The sequence below is a fragment of the Parasteatoda tepidariorum genome, chromosome 5 (assembly GCF_043381705.1).
Source record: "Parasteatoda tepidariorum isolate YZ-2023 chromosome 5, CAS_Ptep_4.0, whole genome shotgun sequence".
In the NCBI taxonomy this organism is placed as follows: domain Eukaryota; kingdom Metazoa; phylum Arthropoda; class Arachnida; order Araneae; family Theridiidae; genus Parasteatoda; species Parasteatoda tepidariorum.
This window is the reverse complement of record NC_092208.1, coordinates 72,976,375-72,999,035: the sequence shown is the minus strand read 5'-3', so window position 1 is coordinate 72,999,035 and position 22,661 is coordinate 72,976,375. Positions and strand designations below refer to the sequence as shown.

The 22,661-nt window shown below is 26.8% G+C and overlaps 1 protein-coding gene across 2 annotated transcripts in view; it reads left to right on the top strand.

Moving 5' to 3' along the window:
* LOC107453861 (general transcription factor 3C polypeptide 3) overlaps positions 1-22,661 on the top strand; it is a 43,519-nt gene that overhangs the window by 19,081 nt on the left and 1,777 nt on the right. Inside the window, exons 16-25 of one of the 2 annotated variants that reach the window (XM_071180607.1) lie at positions 120-151; positions 10,724-10,853; positions 12,231-12,293; positions 13,939-14,009; positions 14,637-14,741; positions 16,462-16,548; positions 16,642-16,740; positions 18,589-18,664; positions 19,931-20,055; positions 21,964-22,051. In XM_071180607.1, the coding sequence (XP_071036708.1) occupies positions 120-151; positions 10,724-10,853; positions 12,231-12,293; positions 13,939-14,009; positions 14,637-14,741; positions 16,462-16,548; positions 16,642-16,740; positions 18,589-18,664; positions 19,931-20,055; positions 21,964-22,051 (876 nt within the window). Of the gene's footprint in view, positions 1-119; positions 152-3,228; positions 3,359-5,047; positions 5,111-6,512; positions 6,584-10,723; positions 10,854-12,230; positions 12,294-13,938; positions 14,010-14,636; positions 14,742-16,461; positions 16,549-16,641; positions 16,741-18,588; positions 18,665-19,930; positions 20,056-21,963; positions 22,052-22,661 lie in introns of both variants that reach the window. The other variant, XM_043045280.2, reaches the window with a different exon arrangement.

The window sequence follows — 22,661 nt, the reverse complement described above, 5'->3', positions numbered from 1 at the left end:
TGCTTACTTAATGAAATATAGCCATTTCCATATTTCTCTTATCTTTATAAGCTATGAAACTTTTTTTCATATTATTCAATCATACTCTATGTATATATATATACTCTCATTCATTGCAGATTTTGAATCTGGAAGTGAGCTATCTGTTTTGGTAAGCATAAGTTTTAAATAATTTCCCTTTATGCCTTTTCAAAACTATACCATAAATTTGTAATAGCATGAACATTCATTAACATGAAACCAAAAATATATATAGCAATAGCTACATTTTTTTAAGAGAAGTTTTTTGTGAATGCTATTTGCTAAAACTTTGAAATTCAACTGAAGTTCACTTTGTAGGTTAATTTGAGGTTTAATTATCACTGAGGTTCAATTATCATTGCTAAATACTAAGTAATTAATTGAATTGGACATTCTCTGAAAGGGCTTTCAATAGTAATTCTGAATATTATGTCTCTTGCAGTTTCAGCACCATAAAGTCAATGCATGGTTGGGGAAGAAAGAGTATTACAACCACCATCTGTCTTTTGAGCTAAATTTTTGTAGTGTGCCCAATGCACCAGTGTTATATATGGATTATCTTTCTGCAGTATTCCAAATATGTAAACACTATCATATATTTCTGAAAGAGTGAGAATTTTTTGAGTGAGTAGATCAGCTTAGAATCAGATACGTTAGTTTCACAAACTTGTGTGCGAACTTTGCCAATTAAAATGATTTTCTGTTGGTTGAGCATTAGCAATCGAAAATTAAATCCTGTGAAACTGCACACTTAAGACAAAAAAATCATTAAATAACAGAGAAATGAAATGCTTATAAATAACAATTGAGAAAGAAACACATTAAAATGATTGTAGGAAAGGAATATTAAGATTTTCTTTTACTGCTCATTTATCTTTGTGAAGCAGCAAATGCACAGAAAGAGTTACATCTGCTAACTGTAGAATTCACATAGCTCTTGCTGTCAGCTTCTAATTTATTTTGTATCTGTGCCAAATTGAACTTTAGATGACGTCGATCCTAGAAAGTTATCAGTGTTAAGAAGAGGAAAACGAGAGTAAAAAGGAAAGAATATGGTGGGGCTTTCAGTACAGGTTTTTATTTCTGAAGAAGCATATATAAACGAAGAAGTTACCCTCAAAGGTATCATGTCCTTTTTTTTTATGTCAACTTATGTATCAGTTGCGAATTTTGCTAGCAATAATAAATTTAATGCTTTTTACCACATAAAGCAGCATTTAAATGAAAACATCTTTGCAAGAAATTTGTTGCACTGATCTTCTTTAATCTTTTCAAATGGTAAAAACATTAACAAATAGGAAAACCATTTTATAAGCAAGGACTGAAATAATTTTTTTTGTATGTATTGACAGTCAGGACATTCTTCTGAGAATTTTGTAAATTTGTAATATATACATATATCTTTTAAAACTTTAACAAGGCGAAATTTGATTAATATGTTTTCTTTCACCTAAAGACGTTTGAATCTTAGGCGGTTTTCTTTTCTTTTCCAATTTAATTTAAAATTTCTAATGTAATATTTTATTTCTCATTGTTGATTAGTAAAAATTGCTAAAATTTTGTATATGTGTAATTTTTGATATGTTGTGCGATAGTTTTCATGAAATTTTCATTAATTTATAAGACATACTGGGTTTTTTCCTATCCATTTGGTAGCTACGTGTTTCTCAGTAATGGAGTATAATAGTCTAAGCAATTAAACTTTATAAAACTATTGTGAAAGTGGTATTCAATAAAAAAATTTTATAAAGGAAGCAAGAAAACACATTAATTTTTTACAAAATGAATGTACCTTATTTGAACTATGGTTGAATGTTGACCAATTTTATTCTCATTCATTTTTTGGTGAATTTGTTTTGTATTTTGTCTGAATTGTGTCCCCATCCATTTAAGAGTAATAAAAGCTGAAAGTGTACTAGCTTTAAAATATGATGTGAATAATTTGTATGAATAAAAGAAATGAAGCTTACTTTATTTTTTATTAAGTTGAATTTGTCTTCTGCTCAGATTAGTCCTTCATATTGTGGTTGATGTTTTCAACAAGTTTGGGGGAAAAAAAATTTGAAATGGCAATGCACTCCTTGAGTCTGATTGACTATATTCTCTTAAATTTGAGTGCTGTTTCCAGTATTAATGTGGCTGTTCAAAGCCGCAGAAGTATTGCATTCCGATCCTAGCAGCCACCCAAAACACTGTCATACAATAGTAGCCTCAAATGTGAATAAAGATGCACTTCTATTCTTGTATTTAGTTCTTCTTTTATGCTTCGGCTGCTGCTTAATTTAGTTATGTGCTAGCTGTTCATTTTCTTTTCTTTTTTTTAATGTATTTTAGCTTTATGTTAATTACTTGGGACTCATATATAAAATACCAATTAAGCATCCCCCAAAATATTGACAAAAAATTATGTTTTTGTGAGGGGGCAGTTAAATGGTTCAAATTGTATAATACCAGTTATAGTCGATAAAATTACTTGGTTAACATTTTTTATCTATAGAAAATTTTAATAATTTTTTTTATGGAGCCACTGAACTTATATTCATTTGCCTTAGAAGATGCTGGGAGTGTTGCTTAACATTACCTGTGGGACCTGTGAACCTTAATCTCGGAGACAAGCAGCATTACCCACACCACACTGCCATAGATACCCATTCATAGGGTGGGCCACATTCGCGCATCGCACAACAGAAGATGACACAGAGAAAAACATCCATGCCCTAAACGGGATTCAAACTCCCGCATTGGCTTCTCTGTTAGGCGTGCTAACCACTCGGCCACCATAACTGTAATTGTTGGAAACATAAACAATTTTTTAAAACGAAATAGTTAAAATAGATTTTATAATTACAATTGAAAAAATAGATTTTTGAAACATATTTTATTTTAACTTTTAATTACTGCATTTATTATCTATTTGTTTTCATTGAAAATATCAGCATGATCGTAACACATTCAATCAATGAACAAATAAAATTAAGATAAGCTCAAAATTAATATGAATTTCAATATATTTGCTACAGATTTACAAGAAAATTTAATCAGAAAAATTTGAATTAATATGCACCATATTAGCTCTAAGCTATGCTAGCAGCTCTTGAATTTTAAGTACAATTCCAGAACATACGTAAAAATAAAGGCATAAAATTTATAATATGTATTATTCTTTTCTACAAATTTGTTTTCATTGAAATTTATTAAATATTTTAGGGGGCTGAGGCATTGTATCAACGATGCAAGCTTTTAGAATCTGAAGAACGATGGGATGAGTTCATCACTACAGGTGTTTTGTTACAATACAGCCACTGCCAACATTTAGAAACAGAAGAAGAGTTCACTGGTATGATACATACTATTAAAGAAATTTTTCTCTAGCTCTATTCATGGGTAAAAATGTTAAATTTTTATTGAATATTTAATTGAAATTGTTTTCAAATAATAAATAATTCCTTTCCATGCACTCAAAATTAAATAAAAATAAAAATTTTAAATTATTTATTTTTATTTGACTTTTTGTATCAAATTTGCGTAAATGTTTTGACAAATTGACATTTGTATTTGATAATGAAGTTAAGAAAATGAAATTTTCTATCTTTTAAATTATGAAACTGAATGCATTGCTTTTTAATTCTAGGAATTTATCTTAAATCAATTTCATTTTTACCACAGCATGCATTTTATTTTCTAATAATTAACTATGGGTGATCTTATTTTAGAAAATTTTCATTAACAATTTAACCCTTTGAATATTAGTCCTTGCTTTTCCCAAATTTTTAACTGGTGAAGAAAAAATTTTAAAATTACAAAATTTAACCACAAAAAGATAACTTTGTTAACTCCGAGGATTATGAATTTTGCTTTGGCTACATTATAGCATCAGAAAGTACTAATTTTTGCAGATATAGTCCTGTGCATTGACAAAGAAATTATATCATTTTGTTGCTAAATTAATTTTTTTAGCTTCATTTTNTATATGCCGTGATAATGATGTTAAAAAAATAATTTCGTAAACATATTCTGTATGTTTGAAGAAAACAAAAAAAAATTATTTTGTTAGCTCAACAAAGTAGAAATATCTTTAAAATTTTATATTGGATGCAGTTTAATTTTCAACTATTTTTTTTCTTTCTTTGAATATCCTGGGAATGCAATATAAAGCTCAGTACATTACAACAACTGTGTATTAGTTTTTAAATAAAAAATTAACTTTTGCTACAAAATTCATTACTATTCAAATTCTTATAGACTATCTTTAAATTGAATTTTAGACTAACTTGATCAAGCACATTAGATAATTAAAATTTTTAGGGTTCTTAATACTTGTTAAAAAATCATTATCATACTTTCTTTTTCCTCATTAAATAGAATTCAACATTTCATCTTGATACCTAATTTTAAAAAAAATACAATGTAATTTGATTGATTTTGCTTTATCATCTGCTTTTTTTATTCAATTTCTAAAAGTTTTTTTATTGGTATTCAAGGACAAATATTAGAGTACTTCGGTGGCCCCTGATTGATCCTTGCTTCAATGAGGAGGTCTTATGGTGTTGAGGACCTATCACCAAAGTTACTAAGAACTTAAAATTATTAGTTCTTTTTCATAAAAAGAAAAAAAATTAAATTGAAGAATTTCAAACATTTTTATTATTACCCATTTATATGTATATTTTACCCATTAACTGGATTGTGTGAATTATATTATTATTTGATTTTTTAAACCTTAGATTACAAATTGCCTAAATTAATTACTCTGATTATAATTCATGTATTCCTATTTTATTTCTATCCCTTAGCCAACTGTTTATTCATTAGTTTTGCTCTATTAAAAACCCAAATTTTTTTCTGATTTTAATTATGTTATATTATGATATTTAATTATGTTAATTTATGAAACAACCTTTGGGTCAGAAAACCTGTCTATCTATTGTTTTCAGCTAAGATAATTTGGGAAAACTCTTTTGTAGAAATTAATTATAATTTTGTTATCCTTAAGTATAAATTGTAATTTTTGTTTACTTTTTAATAGCTGTAATCATGAATCAGACTTGCAGAAGACGTATTGAAGCTCTGAGGGAATTGAAAACGAAAAGTAAATATATTTTCATGAATTATATGTAAAACTGTTTCATTGAGCTGTTTAACAATAGTTGTTGGGTTTTTGTTTTTAACAACATATATTGTTGCATATAGTAGACTCTCTAAAATTTGTGATACTCACAAAAACACACATAAATTTCAAAGTGTAAATAAACTTGTAGTTACTGTAAAATTCATAAACAGCATTGTCATACACATGAGATATATTATTATTATTATAAAAAGATTAAACAAATTTTCGAGATTTTTATCTTAAGATATTGAAGCAAAATTTTTTTACATTTATGCATATTTATCCTTCCTATTATTTAATTTTACTTATCTATACGATATTATTTTTAGTAGGGAATACTTTAAGGTAAAAACTGCTTTAAAATTATTTGAAAATATTTTTTTTCAAGACAGTAATTTTATTTTATTTTTTTCAGAAATAATTTTATTTCAAGAAAAGAAATTATAACTTACAAACAATAAAAAAGAAATGTTTAGCAAAAAAAAGATGCAAAAAGGTCATGGTGTCTGCCCTAATTAATTAGCATATTTTAGGCCTTCTCCTGGAACCATTACGATGGAATCCTATAACTTGAAGAACCGATCAGAACAGACAAAAGTTATTCAGGGTTGTCCTTATTTTGTTACACTGTACATAGTTTAAAACTTAATTTTTTAAAGCTGAAACTTATTCGCCACTCTTAAATATTTGATGGACAATGGCAAACTGGTGAATGGAAATTTTGCACCCTAATTGACTTATAGCATAAATTTATCTATATAAATAAATTATCTATTATCTATGATACTTTAAAATCTACTAATGTTCTGTTCTTAGGCTGTAAAGAATACAGAGAGAATGCGTTTTTTTTTTCTGTGCTTATTAGCAATATAGCTTTATTTGGTAACTAAAAGGCTTTTTTAAAAATATGTGTTGTTATAAATTGGTCTTCTAATCGTTTCATAAAAGTTTAGATATAATGCAGCATAAAACAGAGACTTTAGAATTAAGTAATTATCTGTGTATCAAATGTGAAAATAATCATTTTTGGTTTTTCAATAATATTTATAATTTGTTTTTAAGTTAACTTTTTAAAAAAAAATTAGAGAGAATCTTTAAAATGTCTGTTGTGATATCCAAACAATTGCAATCCCAAAAATTAAATATTAAATTTTTTCTACCTGTAATGATAAGAACACCAAATGATAATAATTGTTTAAAATTAATAGTTAGTGATAAAGGCTGAAAGCATTTTAAAACATAAGAAAAGAGGTAGGGCACTTTATAAGAGCACTACTGTGTTTGCTATTTGTGATATTAATAGAATGTTAATAAATGATTAAAATTCTCTTAATGTAAGAATTATTGCAAAAGTGATTGATATTAATTTATTTTCATACAGATAACAAACCATCTATTGAAGTGATTGGAGAAAATGTTGCTGCTTCAGAACTGTATAGCATCTTTAAAAAAGTAATAATATTTTTAATTTGCTGATCTTTTTTTTTGTATTATTATTAGAAAATATAAATGACTTTTTGAAATATTTTTTTTCTAAATTCATCTATTTATACTCTTATTTTAAACTGATAAATGTTTCATAATTGCCACTCAATCAACATTATCAAGGATTTTAAAGTTAATGTTTTTTATGATTACCATCTTTATAATTTTTTCATATTAAATGACCATGCATATTCTTCTATTGACATGACAGCCCTTTGTGGGCCCTAGAACCTTCCTCCATTCTGCACTTTTCTTTGGCATAGTTCCCCAGTTAATATTTTTTGGATTTTGAAATCCTCTTCCACACAGTCAAGCATACCCTCCAACTGCTACGGAATTTCCGTAGTTGCTACGGAAATTGGAGATAAACTACGGAGCTACGGGTGAATAGTAAAATACTACGGATTAAACGAAAGCGCCTGTCCGATCTATCCGCTTCCGCTGTTGTCGTCTTTCAAGCATGGTGACGTCACTGATTGCGTATCGCCGAAAATGACGTCATGAGTTGTTAGCCTTGGTCGGGAGAAACCACGTGATTATGAAGGGTTACTCATCGGCGGCGCCATTGTAATCTGCCTGAATGCAGCTGGTCTTTGAGAAACTGCGTTAGTTTTTTGCTTTACACCGTGTGAAGTGAAGTGACTTCAATAAAAATTTTTGAAAACAACTTTGAATTTTGCTGCTCCGATGTTAAAAGAATGATACGTTTTTGTTTGAAATTTTAGATTATTTTTCATCCAGCTTTTATCGCGTTAGTTTATAAGTTGTGTATGTATTATTAAATTTTATTGTGATGGATCGTTATTTGAAAAGATCTAATCAGGATCGGGAAGTTTCTAATGACGATGGATTACGAAAGAAGAGGAAGAATAATCAAAAGTTTAGAGAGGAATATACTAAAAAGTTTCCTTGTTTAGTATCGGGAAAAGATGGCTTTGCGAAATGCAATATTTGTAGTTCGGAATTCTCAATTGTCCACGGTGGACTGGATGATTGTCGCCGACACGTGATCGGTCCTAAACATTGTGCTACTGCAAAAGCACAGGTGCATCAGCAACCTATTAACAATTTTTATTCTTCCAAATTAGAAGAAAATGGAGTGATTAAAGCTGAAGTATTGTTCGTACGGTTTTTAATTGAGCACAATATTTCTCTATCTGCTTCCGATCATTCTGGCGCCTTATTTAAAAAAATGTTCCCAGATTCCGACATTGCAAAAAAGTATGGATGTGGACATACCAAGACCCAGGCAATAACTGTTTCCACTGCTGAGGGGATAAGAGAGAGTACTCTAAGTAAGCTCAGAACCTCATTATTTTCTCTTTCCACTGACGGAAGCAATGACATATCAGATAAAAAGCTATATCCTTTAATTTTTAATTATTATGATGAAGAAAAAGGACAAATCGTATCATCACTGGTTTCTTTATCTGAATCAACTAACAACACTGGTGAGGGAATTTTTCAACTTCTTGATGGAGAGTTTAAAAAATATCTACTGAAGTGGGAGAGTTGCATAGCATTCAGTTCTGATAATGCTAACACAATGGCTGGATGTAATAAAGGTGTTTTGAGCTATATAAAACANGCTGTTTGCTAGAACTTTGAAATTCAACTGAGGTTCAATAGTCATTGCTAAATGCTGAGTAATTAATTGAATTGAGCATCTCTGAAAGTAGTTTCAATAGTAATTCAGCATATAATGTCTCTTGCAGTTTCAGAGCCATAAAGTCAATGCATGGTTAGAGAAAAAAGAATATTACAACCACCATGTGACTTTTGAGCTAAATTTTAGTAGTGTGCCTAATGTCCCAGTGTTATATATAGATTATCTTTCTGCAGTTTTCCAAATATTTAAAAACTATCATATATTTCTGAAAGAGCGAGAATTTTTTTTGAAAGCTAGAGTGAGTAGATCAGCTTAGAATCAGATCAGTTAGCTTCACATACTTGTGCGCGAACATTGCCACTTGAAATGATTTTCTGTTGGTTGAGCAATAGCACTCAAAAGCTAAATACTATGAAACTGCACATTTAAAGCAAAAATTCATTAAATAACAGGTGAAAATAAAATGCTTATAAACAACAATTGAAAAAGAAACACATAAAAATAACTGTTTGAAAGGAATATTTTTTTAATAAGATGTTCTTTTACTACTAAGTTTTCATCGTGAAGCAGCAAATGCTCAGGAAGAATTAAATCTGCTAACTGTTGAATTCACATAGCTCTTGTTATCAGCTTCTAATTTATTTTGGCTCTGTTCCAAGTTGAACTTTAGATGACGTCAATCCTAGAAAGTTAACAGTGTTGAGAAGAGGAAAACGAGAGTAAGAAGGAAAGAATGTGGCGGGCCTTTAGTGTAGATTTTATTTCTGAAGAAGGGTATATAAACTAAGAGGAAGTTACCCTCAAAGGTAGCATGTCCTTTTTTTTACGGCAACTTATGTATCAGTTGCGAATTTTGTTAGCAATAATAAATTTAATGCTTTATACCTCATAAAGCAACATTTAAGTGAAAACATCTTAGCAATAAATTTGTTGCACTAATGTTCTTAAATCTTTTCAAATGGTAAAAACATTAACAAATAGGAAAACCATTTTGTAAGCAATGAATGAAATAATTTTTTGTATATATTGACAGTCAGGACATTCTTGTGAGAATTTTGTAAATTTGTAATATTTATATATTATATCTTTTAAAACTTTAACACAGCAAAATTCAATTAATATGTTTTCTTTCACCAAAAGACATTTAAATCCTAGGTGGTCCTTATTTTTTTTCTCAATTTAATTTATAGTTCTTAATGTAATACAAATTTTATATTTTATTTCTCGTTGTTGATTAGTAAAAATCCCTTAAATTTTGTGTATGTAGAATTTTTGATATGTTGTGCAGTAGTTTTCATGAAGTTTTCAACAATTTATAAGACATCCTGGGTTTTTTCCTTTCCATGTTGGCAGCTACGAGTTTCTCAGTAATGGGGTGTCTAAGCAATTAAATTTTATAAAACTATTAAAGTAGTTTTCAATAAAAAAATTTAATAAAAGAAGCAAGAAAACACATTTATTTTTTTACAGAATGAATGCACGTTATTTAAACTATAGTTGAATATTGACCAATTTTATACTCATTCATTTTTTTCTGATTTGTGTCCCCATCCGTTTAAGAGTAATAAAAACTGAAAGTGCATTAGTTTTGAAATATGATGTGAATAATTTATATGAAAAAAAGAAATGAAGCTAACTTTATTTTTTAATAAGTTGAATTTGTCTTTTCTGCTTAAATTATTCCTTCATATAGTGGTTGATGTTTTCAACAAGTTTGGAAAACGAAAAAAATTTTTGAAGGGACAATGCACTCCTTTGAGTCCTATTGACTATATTTTCTTAAATTTGAATGCTGTTTCCAATATTAATGTGGTGGTTCGAAGCCGCAGAAGTATTACATTGTGACCCTATCAGCCACCCTAAACACTGTGATACAATAGTAGCCTCAAACGTGAATAAAGCTGCACTTCTATTCTTGTATTTAGCACTTCTCTTATGCTTTGGCAGCTGCTTGGTTCAATTATGTACTAGTTGTCCCTTTACTTTTTTGTTTATTCAATGTGTTTTAGCTTTATGTTAATTACTCGAGACTGATTATTGGCTTTGCAGTCAGACATGCTAACCTCTCGACCACCTGGCCGGCATAATTGTAATTGCAAGAAATAGAAACAATTCATAAAACGAAATAGTTTAAATAGATTTTATTATTATAATTACAAAAATAGATTTTTGAAACATTTTATTTTAACTTTTAATAACTGCATTTGTTTTCATTAAAAATAACAGCATGATCGTAACATGTTCAATCAATGAGCATATAAAATTAAGATAAGCTAAAAATGAATATGAATTTCAATATATTTGCTACAGATTTACAAGAAAATTTAATCAGAAAAATTAGAATTAATACACACTACATTAGCTCTAAGCTGTGCTAACAGCTCCTGAATTTTAGATACAATTTCACAACATACATAAAAATAAAGCCATGAAATTTATAATATGTATTATTATTTTTCTATAAATTTGTTTTCATTTAAATTTGTTAAATATTTCAGGGGGCTGAGGCATTGTATCAACGATGCAAGCTTTTAGAATCTGAAGAACGATGGGATGAGTTCATCACTACAGGTGTTTTGTTACAATACAGCCACTGCCAACATTTAGAAACAGAAGAAGAGTTCACTGGTATGATACATACTATTAAAGAAATTTTTCTCTAACTCTTTTCATTAAACACTTTTTAAAAAATGGTAAATTTTATTGAATATCAATTGAAATTGTATTCAAATAATAAATAATTCTCTTTGTTAACTCCGAGGATTATGAATTTTGCTTTGGCTACATTATAGCATCAGAAAGCACTAATTTTTGCAAATATAGTCCTGTGCCTTGACAAAGAGATTATATCACTTTGTTGCTAAATTTATTATTATTTTTTTTTTTTTTAACTTTAATTTATTTTGTTATTTCTTTCGTTTGAAATACTTTTAAATAATTTTTTACTTTTAATTTTTTGTTTTTTATATGTTCTTTTCTAATGATGTTAAAGAAATAATTTTATAAACATATTCTGTATGTTTGAAGAAAACAAAAAAAAATATTTCGTTAGCTCAACAAAGTAGAAACATCTTTAAAATTTTATATTGGATGCATTTTAATTTTCAACTTTTTTTTTTCTTTGAATATCGTGGGAATACAATATAAAGCTCAGCACATTACAGCAACCATATATACTTTCGCTGCAAAATTCATTACTATTCAAATTGTTTTAGACTATCTTTGAATTGAATTTAAGGCTAACTTGTTTAAACATATTAGATAATTAAAACTTTTATTTTGTTGTACTATTAACTTATAGGGTCCTTAATACCTGTTGAAAAATCATTATCATACTTCCATTTTCCTCGTTAAGCAGAATTCAACATTTCATCTTATTGATAAATTAATTGTAAAAGAAAATGCAATGTAATTTGTTTGATTTTGCTTTATCATCTGCCCTTTTTAAAAGTTGTTTTATTGGTATTCAAGTACAAATATTAAAGTACTTTGTGGCCCCTGATTGATCCTTGCTTTGATGGGGAGGTCTTATGGTGATGAGGAACCATCGCCAAAGTTACTAAAAACTAAAAATTATTAGTTCTTTTTTATAAAAAAAAAATTTATTGGAAAAATTTCAAAATTCAAAAATTTTTATTATTACCCATTTATATGTATATTTTATCTATCAACAGGATTGCTTAAATTATATTATTATTTGATTTTTTAAACCTTAGATGATTACAAATTTCCTAAATTAATTACTCTTACTATAATTCATGTATTCCTATTTTATTTATCTTCCTTAGCCAACTGTTTATTCACTAATTTTGCTCTATTAAAAAACCAAATTTTTTTCTCGATTTATTATATTTAATGTTAATTTCTAAAACAACCTTTGGGTCGGAAAACCAGTCTATCTATAGTTTTCAACTAAAATAAATTGGTAAAACTCTTTTATAGAAATCAATTACAATTTTGTTATTCTTGAGTATAAATTGTAATTTTTTGTTTACTTTTTAATAGCTGTAATCATGAATCAGACTTGCAGAAGACGTATTGAAGCTCTGAGAGAATTGAAAACAAAAAGTAAATATATTTTTATGATTTATTTATAAAACTGTTATGAGCTCGTAGTGCTTCTTAAAAATAAATTTGTAAAAAAATTTTAAAAATCTGTCATGGATAATTTTTAATGTTCATAATCAATAGAGCCTTTCTACATATCAAATAAAAAATTTCATAAACGTTAAATAATTCACTCTGATAATGAAATTTGTAACTCTAATGGCAATATACCTAAGTGTATTTTTGTTTGTTATTTTGGAATGTTGTTTAACAATGGTTGTTGATTTTTTTCATTTTTAACAACATATATTGTTGCATTTAGTAGACTCTCTAAAATTTGTGATACTCATAAATAACCCACATAACCACACATAAATTTCAAAGTGTAAATAAACTTGTAGTTACTGTAAAATTCATAAACAGCATTGTCATACACATGAGATATATTATTATTATAAAAAGATCGAACAAATTTTCTAAATTTTTATCTTAAATTATCGAAGCAGAAATTTATTCCATTTATGCACATTTATCCTTCATATTATTTCATTTCACTTATCTATACTATATTATTTTTAGTAAGGAATACTTTAAGGTAAAAACTGCTTTAAAATTAATTAAAAATATTTTTTTTAAAGTAATTTTATTTCAAGACGAGAAATAATAACTTAAAAACAATAAAAAAAGAAACATTTAGCAAAAAATAGGCACAAAGTTCATGATGTCAAATGGTGTCTGCCCTTATTAATTAGCATATTTAGGCTTGAATTCTTAAGAATCCTCATTAGATCAAAAGTTATTCAGGGTTGTCCTTTTTTTTTGGCACACTGTACATAGTTTTAAACTCACTTTTTTAAAGATGAAACTTATTTGCCACTCTTAAATATTTAATGGACAATGGCAAACTGGTGAATGGAAATTTCACACCCTAATTGACTTATAATGTAAATTAATCTGTATAAATAAATTATCTATTATCTATAATATTTTAAAATCTACTTATCTTCTGTTTTTAGACAGTAAAGAATACAGAGAGAATGCATTTTTTTCTGGGCTTATTAGTAATATAGCTGTATTTGATAACTAGAAGGCTTTTTTAAAAATATTTGTTGCTATAAATTTATCTTCTAATCGTTTCATAAAAGTTTAGATTTGTTATAAATTGATCTTAATGTTTCATAAAAGTTTGGATAATTTTTAAATTGATCTAACTGTTTCATAAAAGTTTAAATATAATGCAGCATAAAACAGAGACTTTATAATTAAATAATTATCTGTGTATCAAATGTGAAAATAATCATTTTTGGTTTTTCAATAATGTTTATAATTAGTTTTTAAATTATTAATTTTTTTTTAAAAATTCAAGAGTATCTTTAAAATTTATGTTGCACTATCCAAACAATTGCAATCACAAAAATTTAAATTTCATTTTAAAATTACATTTTTTCTACCTGTAATGATAAGAACAACAAATGATAATAATTGTTTAAAATTAATAGTTATTGATAAAAGCGGAAAGCATTTTAAAACATAAGAAAAGAGGTAGGGCACTTTATAAGAACACTACTGTGTTTGCTATTTGTTCATAGAAATAAATAAAGGATTAACATTCTCTTAATGTAAAAATTATTACAAAAGTGATTGATATTAATTTATTTTCATACAGATAACAAACCATCTATTGAAGTGATTGGAGAAAATGTTGCTGCTTCTGAACTGTATAGCATCTTTAAAAAAGTAATAATATTTTTAATTTGCTGATCATTTTTTTTTTGTATTATTATTAAAAAATGAAGGTGACTTTTTGAAATGTTTTTTTTTTTAATTCATCTATTTTTACTATTATTTTAAGCTGATAAATGTTTCAGAATTGCCACTCAATCACATTATCAAGGATTTTAAAGTTAATGTAATAAATATCAAAGAATCTTGAAAATTCTGAAATTTATGAAAAAAAATTCCTTTATAGAAGCATTTAGATAAATAACTTATAAAAAAGGCTCATCAATTTTTATTGAACCTTTACTTTGTCATTTTTCAACTTACCAAACATGGGAAAGTAGCAAAGTCAATGTAAAATATAGTAGATTAGCAAAGGAACAAACTTATTAAACTAAATGCTTAAATTATTCATTTAGCACATAGTACACTTATGCTTGTTAAGTTCTAATACTTTATGTTCAAAATATAAATGAACATTACATTAATCCTAAAGTTGCTCATATTTAGTTTAATAATAAACTTTTTGTATCTACATCTAATAATAAAACCTTAGAATCTCCCTGAACATTTTATAACCTTTTCGTTATTTTATCATTATGTAGTTTATATATTGTGCAGTTGTAAAAGTCTCATTGTTTTTAGGTTTGTAACAAGTTATTAGAAAAAAAGCGTTTTGAAGACCTCCAAAATCTTTCCCTTGCGGTTTTATCATCTGTCTTGTTTATGAAGAAACTTGGCCTTGCAAAAGTATGTGTCTTTGTTTGTAAAATGTTTTACTTTTCAAACTTCTCCCAATAATATTAATTGATATAGTGTTGAATTATCTTGTTTGTTATAGGGTATTTTGCTTAAAATATTGACAAATTTTAGTGTTGATGAAGTTAAAAAAATTTTGTGGTGTATGCACAAAATAGGCAAAAGAACATAGGTGAATAAATATGAAGAAACAGATTTATTACTAATTTTAAATGTGTGGTTGATAATAATGAAATTTAAGTATTTAATTATATAGTGTTCTGTAACATTTTTATTACTAATAGGCAGGATGTCTATATAATATTCATTTTGTATATCAATACTCCAATGCAATATCAATACAATATTATGATACATTAAGGTAAATGTGCATTTTTGCAAATGCAGTCTTACTTTTATTTCTTTACTTTGCCAGCTTATAAAAATTAATAATTATAAAACATTTTAGTTGTTCCTCCATTTTTTTAAAAAATAATATTGTCTATATTTTTTGGAATCATTTATCTTTAACGAACTTCATACTATCTTTCTTATTTTCAACCACTATTTTAGTGTAACATTTTTTATAATTTTTGTTCAACAATTTAAACAGATGTAAGCTAACCTCTTTTTTTTTTTCAAGAAAATTCATTATCTTTGCTGTCATTTTTTTCCTATAAAATATCCCAAATTGAATTTGATAATTTCTGTTATGTATCATGTTCCAAATTGAATTTATTCTTTCAATTTTTTTGTTTTATGTGTTTTTATCAATGTTAAGTGTGTTTAGTGTTGTATGCATACATTGAATAAGTGTCAGTTTTCATTTATCGACTTATAAATATTATTTTACAAAAACAATATAATAGTAATAAATAATGCCATAAAATATTACATAATAAATTAAATAATGAGACAAATTTATACAGACTCTTCATTATTCCTTGCCAAGTAAACTAATTTGAAACAAATTAATGATTTACTAGTAAACATGTGTTGAAAAATAATAGAAACCTGATTAAAAAAAATTACAGCACTTACCCATAAATAGGCTTCTGCTTTAATATGTGGGTGATTGACAACATGGATTGCTAAATTTAATTTTCAATTTTCATAAATTGATACATATTTAGATAAAAGCAGACTTAATGAGAATTTTCTAAATATTTTTAATAGTAATTTTAATAAAAACAATTTTAAGAATATAAAAAATTTAAGAACTTATTTTATAACTTATTTATAATTTTCAATATAAAAAAAGTTTCACTTAAAGAGATATAATTAAGATCAAAATTTGTTCACCATGATTGAGCAAATCTTTTGTGTGTACAGTCTAATAAATTTGCTTCATAATTTGATAATACATAGATATTGATTTGTCTTTGGTCAATTTTTGCTGCAATTTTTAAAAGAATCTTCAGTTTCATTCAAGAAAATAATGGTCTTCTGATAATTACTACTTTAATTGAAAACAGTTTTGATAAATTATTGTGATAAATAAATTTATAATGCTAATACTTTAAAAAGTTGCAATAGCCACACGTTTAGCAGTAGCAAATTTTTATTATCAGTAGTGATGTTAAGTTTTATTTATTCTAAGAAAATTTAACTAAGAATTAACTATTATTTTGGTATCAATAAGTTAATGACTATTATAGTTTTGATATCATTTTTTTCCCTCTAGAGTGCTCTTATTATGGTTTTTTTTTTAATTGTTTCATTAAAATTTCAGGAACTGGAATTTCAAGCTCTCCTTAGCTGTTATTACAACAACAATGCTCAATTCTCATATTTGCTTTGTAGAGATTTAGTGTTAAAGGTAAATGAAAATTTTTTATTATATTTTTTTTTTAAATTTTCTTAACTTTTTTATTTGATTGTTATTATTTGTATTGTTCTCTTTTTTTCAAAGAACCTTCATAACAACAAAGTCTGGAATCTCTTTTGCCTTATATTGAATCGTAACCAAGAAACTCGACACAATAAGTTCTGCTTACGTCTTATGATGAAGGTAAAATATATATTAGTCTAGATTATTTTGGCTTATTTTACGATATCATTTATAGCTTTTTTTTTCATTTATCCTTAATGTTTAATAATAATAATAATATATATATACAGTCAGACCTCGATATAAGGTCACCCTAAGGGACATCGCAAAAGTGACCTTATAATCGTGGTGACCTTTTAACCAATTCATTAGCAGTTCGTAACTAAGTACCTTAATAGTACACATTATGATTTTTTAAAAATGGTAATACAAACGAAAACAATCGGTCATAAATTAAATATTTAAGTCAATAAATTTCAACAAAATTAGTGAAGAATTAAAGAAAGTTAGATTTAAAAAAATAAAAAAAAAATTTAAATAAAGCTGTTAACAAATTTCTTTAAAATGTACATACATACATCACATCTTACCTTATTTAAAATAATCATTTATTCAGGTCTGTCTCGATTTTGGTTTCATTTTTTGAACAATGTTTTCTTGATTTTGTAACTTCTCAAAATGTTCCTCAGCTCCCCTCATGGTTTGTAAAAAAAATTCCGTATGACATTTATTGCATTGAAGGCTTCCACTTAGTTTATTGCTACAGTCTCAGGGTCATTGTCCTCACTGTCCACAACTTGTGAAACAATTTCAGAAATCGTAGCTTGTTCGTTGACTGCAACATTTTCCTAGAACTCGAGAGGGGTAATTGCCTTGTAAGGAAGCTAAATAGGCATTTCTTAGAAAAGAGCCTCACTCACCTCAGATAAAAATGACCTTATAAGCGATAAAGATTTTTAAAACTTGACCATATATCCGATAATCTGTAACAAATAATTCCTATTCAGTGAGCCAGGACTTTGGAAAAGTGACCTTATATGTGGATGATCTTATATCAAGGTCTGACTGTATATATATTTCTTATTAACTTGGACATAATAACTACATTGACTAATAAGGCCTGTGGCCTCCTGTTTATAAGACCCCTAATTTTAGGAAATATTCTTATATTCCTTTTATCCTGCTTTGTATATTCATTTTACAAAATAATCTGTATTTGTCCAATATTTATTTATAATTAAATAAATATTTGAGGTTCTGCTACTTATGTCAGTTTTTCTTATTATTCTTTACCTGCTGAAGTGTGTAAAATTGACATTATCTTAGGGAAATAATTTATAATATACAATTTCTAATTTCAAGTTATAAAAGCAACTTTTTTAATTATTTCTATAATTTTTTGTGCATTCTGTTATATAATTCTTTTTTATTTTTTACCTTTGTTCTTTTATTTAACTTATATTATCACTCCTTTTGACGCTCTTTATCTAACACATTTTCAGTATTAATGGTAAATTATGTTAATCACATGATGTAGTAATAGCTACGGGTTTTACTATACTTAGAAAAATCTGCTGGCTAGTTTAAGTTGTGATATTTCAATAATTTTAAAATAATTCAAGTGTTTATTTTCTAAAACATAATAAGTGCTATTTATGCATTTTAAAAAATTTTTTCATTGGTGGTTTTTGACAATAATTTTTTTCCGCTATAACTTTTTATTAAACAAAAGAAAGAATCATTCTCCAATAATAGCTTTTTACAAAACTTACTAAAATAGCTTTTTTAACATTTTAATTTTAAAAAAAAGAAAGCAACATAATTTTGTTGCCTACTTACTGTATCAGATGCTTGAAAGATTATTTATTTTATTTGTAATCTTAATAATAAGCAATGAAACTTCTGTGAATTCTATTAGTTTCACTTCAGCTGTTCAAATTTCCACTAATGAAAAGGAAGGAAATTTTCTCAGCAGTCTTATTTATTTGACTGAGGTCTATCAAATTATGATAATTTCTATTTTTACAGCACCAAGACCATTTAGCTTTAGGGTTTTTTAATGGACACAATGCCATGATATCTGGAACCTACAAACATGCTCTTGGTAAGATTGATATTTATACCAAATAAAAAGTTATGTTTGTAATAGCATCAGAAATACAGCAGCCATAGCAGAGCTACCATCCAGGGTTATAAATTAAGCTAAACAGAATGCACTGCAAATTCTAAATTGCTAATTTATTAGTTTGTATAAAAGCATTTAAAGTGAATGTAAAGTTCTGCTTAGCTTGATGCATTTAAAACAGAACAATGCTCAGTAATACTCTTGGTGTTAGAAGGTGAGAATTGTGCAAGCATTTAATATAAAATTTTTCTCTTTATAACAAACGGCTGTGAATAAAAAGTGTAAAAGTTTTGTGAAGAGTGAACATCAATATAAGATCTACCAAGACTTAGGGCGAGAAATCAATCCATGATGAAATAAGAGATAATTAAGGAGTTATGGATTGGGACATGTGTGCAGCACTTTGTCTGACATGAGTAAAGAAATTGTACTGCATTACATTTTTCTTTCGTGTTCTGATCTTACATTCCTTTATAACCTTTAATAGTGGTGCTGTCTTTACTACTGTATTTCTAACATCATACTTGTCAACTTTTCTTTTTGACAACCTCTTTATTTTGTCCTGACTAAGTTTTGTTGTGCAGATTTATTGACATTTTTGAGTGATAATTAGTAATAAATTTCCTCAAACAAAATTTATAAGCTTGATACTTAAAAATTATTTTTAATTATTTCCTGTGAACTATAGAAATGCTGCATTTTTTTGTACCAACCTATTTCAGAATAAATAACTCAAACTAACCATTCTATGCAAAAAGTAGTAGTTTCAATTTTGAGAACTATCTACCACACATGAATTTTATGTGTATGGAAGAAGAAATTTTTTATTTTTGTGCAATTAAATTCGATAATTTTTCTTTTTTTACAAATCAATTCTCTGAGTGCCTGCGAAAAATTTAACTGAAATTTCCTTGCAACATATTACATGGTGAGTAGCGTTTTTAAAAAGTGCTTAATAGGTGCTTATTTTCGATTTTTAAAAGCCCTTAAATGTGCTTTTTTTATTGAGTGTTTTTAAAAAGTGCTTAATTTTCCCTGTTTTGAAAGGAGATTTTTTCTTTTTCTTTACCATGTTGCGTATTAAAGCGCCAATCATTTTACATGTTTGATGAAATACTTGCGGGTCCACATGTACGTATACTGAGCTTGAAACTTCAAGTTCATAAAAAAGCAGGAACTAACACTGAGAGGATCTATTGTAAAATACAAATTGATTGTTTTTAAAAATAACTATTTTTCTTCTAGGTGAATATATGTGTATTTTAAAAGAGCATCCAAATGATTCATTCATAACATTTTGTGTTGGCATAACTTTCATTCATATGGCTTGCCAAAAATTTGCTACAAAACGTCATTTGTTAACTGTACAGGTACTCTTTCTTTTATTACAATTTAATTTTGACTACATTCTTTTTCCTTCTGTGTAAAACTGCTATATACGCTATTATAGCAGTTATCTGAAAATTGTCTGTTCATTTTTGTATTCAAATGACACATTAAATAAATATACAACGATAAAAAAACACAGCTATATTTAATTTTGAGAAAGATTTCTTCCAACTACAAATAATTTGGAAAATTATTATACATCAAAATTATTTGATTGTTTTAAAATATTGTTTTAGAAATGGTGTATTTTTAGCTCTTTCAAGCAAAATTTGTATTGACTGAAATAAGTGGTGGAAATAAAATAAAAAAAATTGATAGCTGCAATACAGAAAAAAGTTTTTATAACATTAATAAGCACATTTTTAAGTTGATGCAAACACATTCATTACAGTACGATTTCTATTTACCGTTTTATAACAAATAATGTGTAGTTAAATGTTTATGACATTAGGAAATGGAATATTTTTAAACAGAAACCAAGCTTTTGTTTTCTTACATTCCTCTTTGTCTGTATATATACTAAGCGCTGATTATCTGGCGCTCTATAGTATGTAACTATCAATGTCTAACAAATTAAAACTGTGATTTAGAGTTGTATTACTAGCATTGTTATTCTTTGTTTATTTAATTTATTTCCTGTTGAAGACATTCACAGATGCTAATGTTTTCCTGAGCAGAGAAGTTGAACCCATTTGAGCAGATGAACTACCCATCGCATTTTTTGAATTTGATCAGATTTTTAAATTTCAAAAAGAAACTTCTTTGTGCTTTCAATGAAAGCCAACAACTTCCAACTTTAATTTCCCTAATTTTGAAACACTACCCAAAGTTTTTAAGCTAATTGGTGTTCACCTTAACCATTGCATCTTCATTGAAAATCAAAAATTTTCTCACAACATTGGGTCTGAAATGGGTTGTCCTTGGGTACGTTTTTGCTAGAACTGAAAATATAATGCTTTATCTATGTCTACAAAACTTGACATGTTACCTTCTTTGGAAAAAACTGATGCAAACTTTAAAATTGTAACTGTTCTTTTTAAAGTCTGATAATATTGTTGTGCCAATGCCATAATCTGTGCTATACTGTCTTTGTTTTCCCCTTTCCTTCTTTCATTAATCTTAGTTTTTGATGTAATGATAGCATGACTATTTTGCATTTTTCAAGCATGTTTTAAAACATTTCCTACGCCGACAAAATGTTTTTTAAGTTTGTGAGCATTTCAAAACATGTTTCACTTCCTTCCTCTAACTCTTTGAAAAAGAAGTTCTTTTGCTAAGTGAAACAAACTGCAAGGTTTTTTTCAAAGTCATTAAGAGACGAAAGAAGCCATTTTTGGGACTCTTTCAAATATTCTAAAATGAAATAAAAATATTTTAAGAAGAAAAACTTGTTTATTTTTGGTAAAGGTGGGAAAAAACGCATAATCAGTATTTGACTGTATGTATATATAAGTTTCAGAAATTACGATTTGCATGGTAAAAACTATCTCTAAAAGCTTTCACCTGGATATTTAAATATGTGATCAGATTTAATGTAAAAACTGTTCAAAAGTTGTACTTTTTCTTCTTCAAAATATTGTACCCTACTAATAAAAATAATTTCTAAAAAACTATATAATACCATTGGTAAAAAACTGATTGTCTAAAAAAGAGCAATGACTTTAAAATTCTATTTTTTAACTTGTAAGTAAAAAATGGTAATTCTGATTAATTAATCACCTATTGTTAATTCATTCATCACATCTAGCACTCTTACAATTAGCTTAAACTATTATTTCCAGTTACTCAAATTATATATGTTTGTGAATTATTATTAAATGTTGCTTGAAAACTATTTTGTGTCCCATGTCAGGTATAACTTTATCATTTGAAAATCTGTTCTCTTTCAGGGTTTTGCATTTCTCCTAAAATATTTAAAACTGAAAGGAGAATGCCAGGAAACATTATATAACATAGGAAGAGCATTTCATCAATTAGGTATCCTAATTTTCCTCTTTTAATAATTTTTAAAAGTTAGTCTTCTCTTGTTAATTCAAAATCACAAATCAATGAAATGTGTATTTATTATTTTTATAAAAAAAATACATTTCATTTAGTGTTATTTCTTACCTACTAATGCTTACTGAATATAAACGCTTAAAATAAATTTATAATAGTTTAACTGAATATTTTATATCTACAATAAAAATTAATTGAAAACCCTAGTAGAAAAATGTATCAAGTAAGGTTAGGCAATGTATCGTTTTATTGTGAAACATCTATATATTTTCCAATATCGTAAAAACAATATTTTAAAATTTATTTTCAGTATATAACATGCATGCCATGTCTTTTAATAAATATTAGCTATAAATAATAGTTGTCTAAATATTTACGAGTGTTTGTTTGTAGCATGCTCTATAAATATTATTTAATTCTTCTAATTCCATTATATAATCTTTAATTTCTATAAGTATGTGAAATATAAACTTGCAATATTTCGTGTTCTACATGCAGATTAAGATTTATTTATATATATTTACTTCTTTTTTTAAGTTTGTAAATTAAGCTGTTAGACAATTGATGCTTTTAACATTTTTTTCACTAC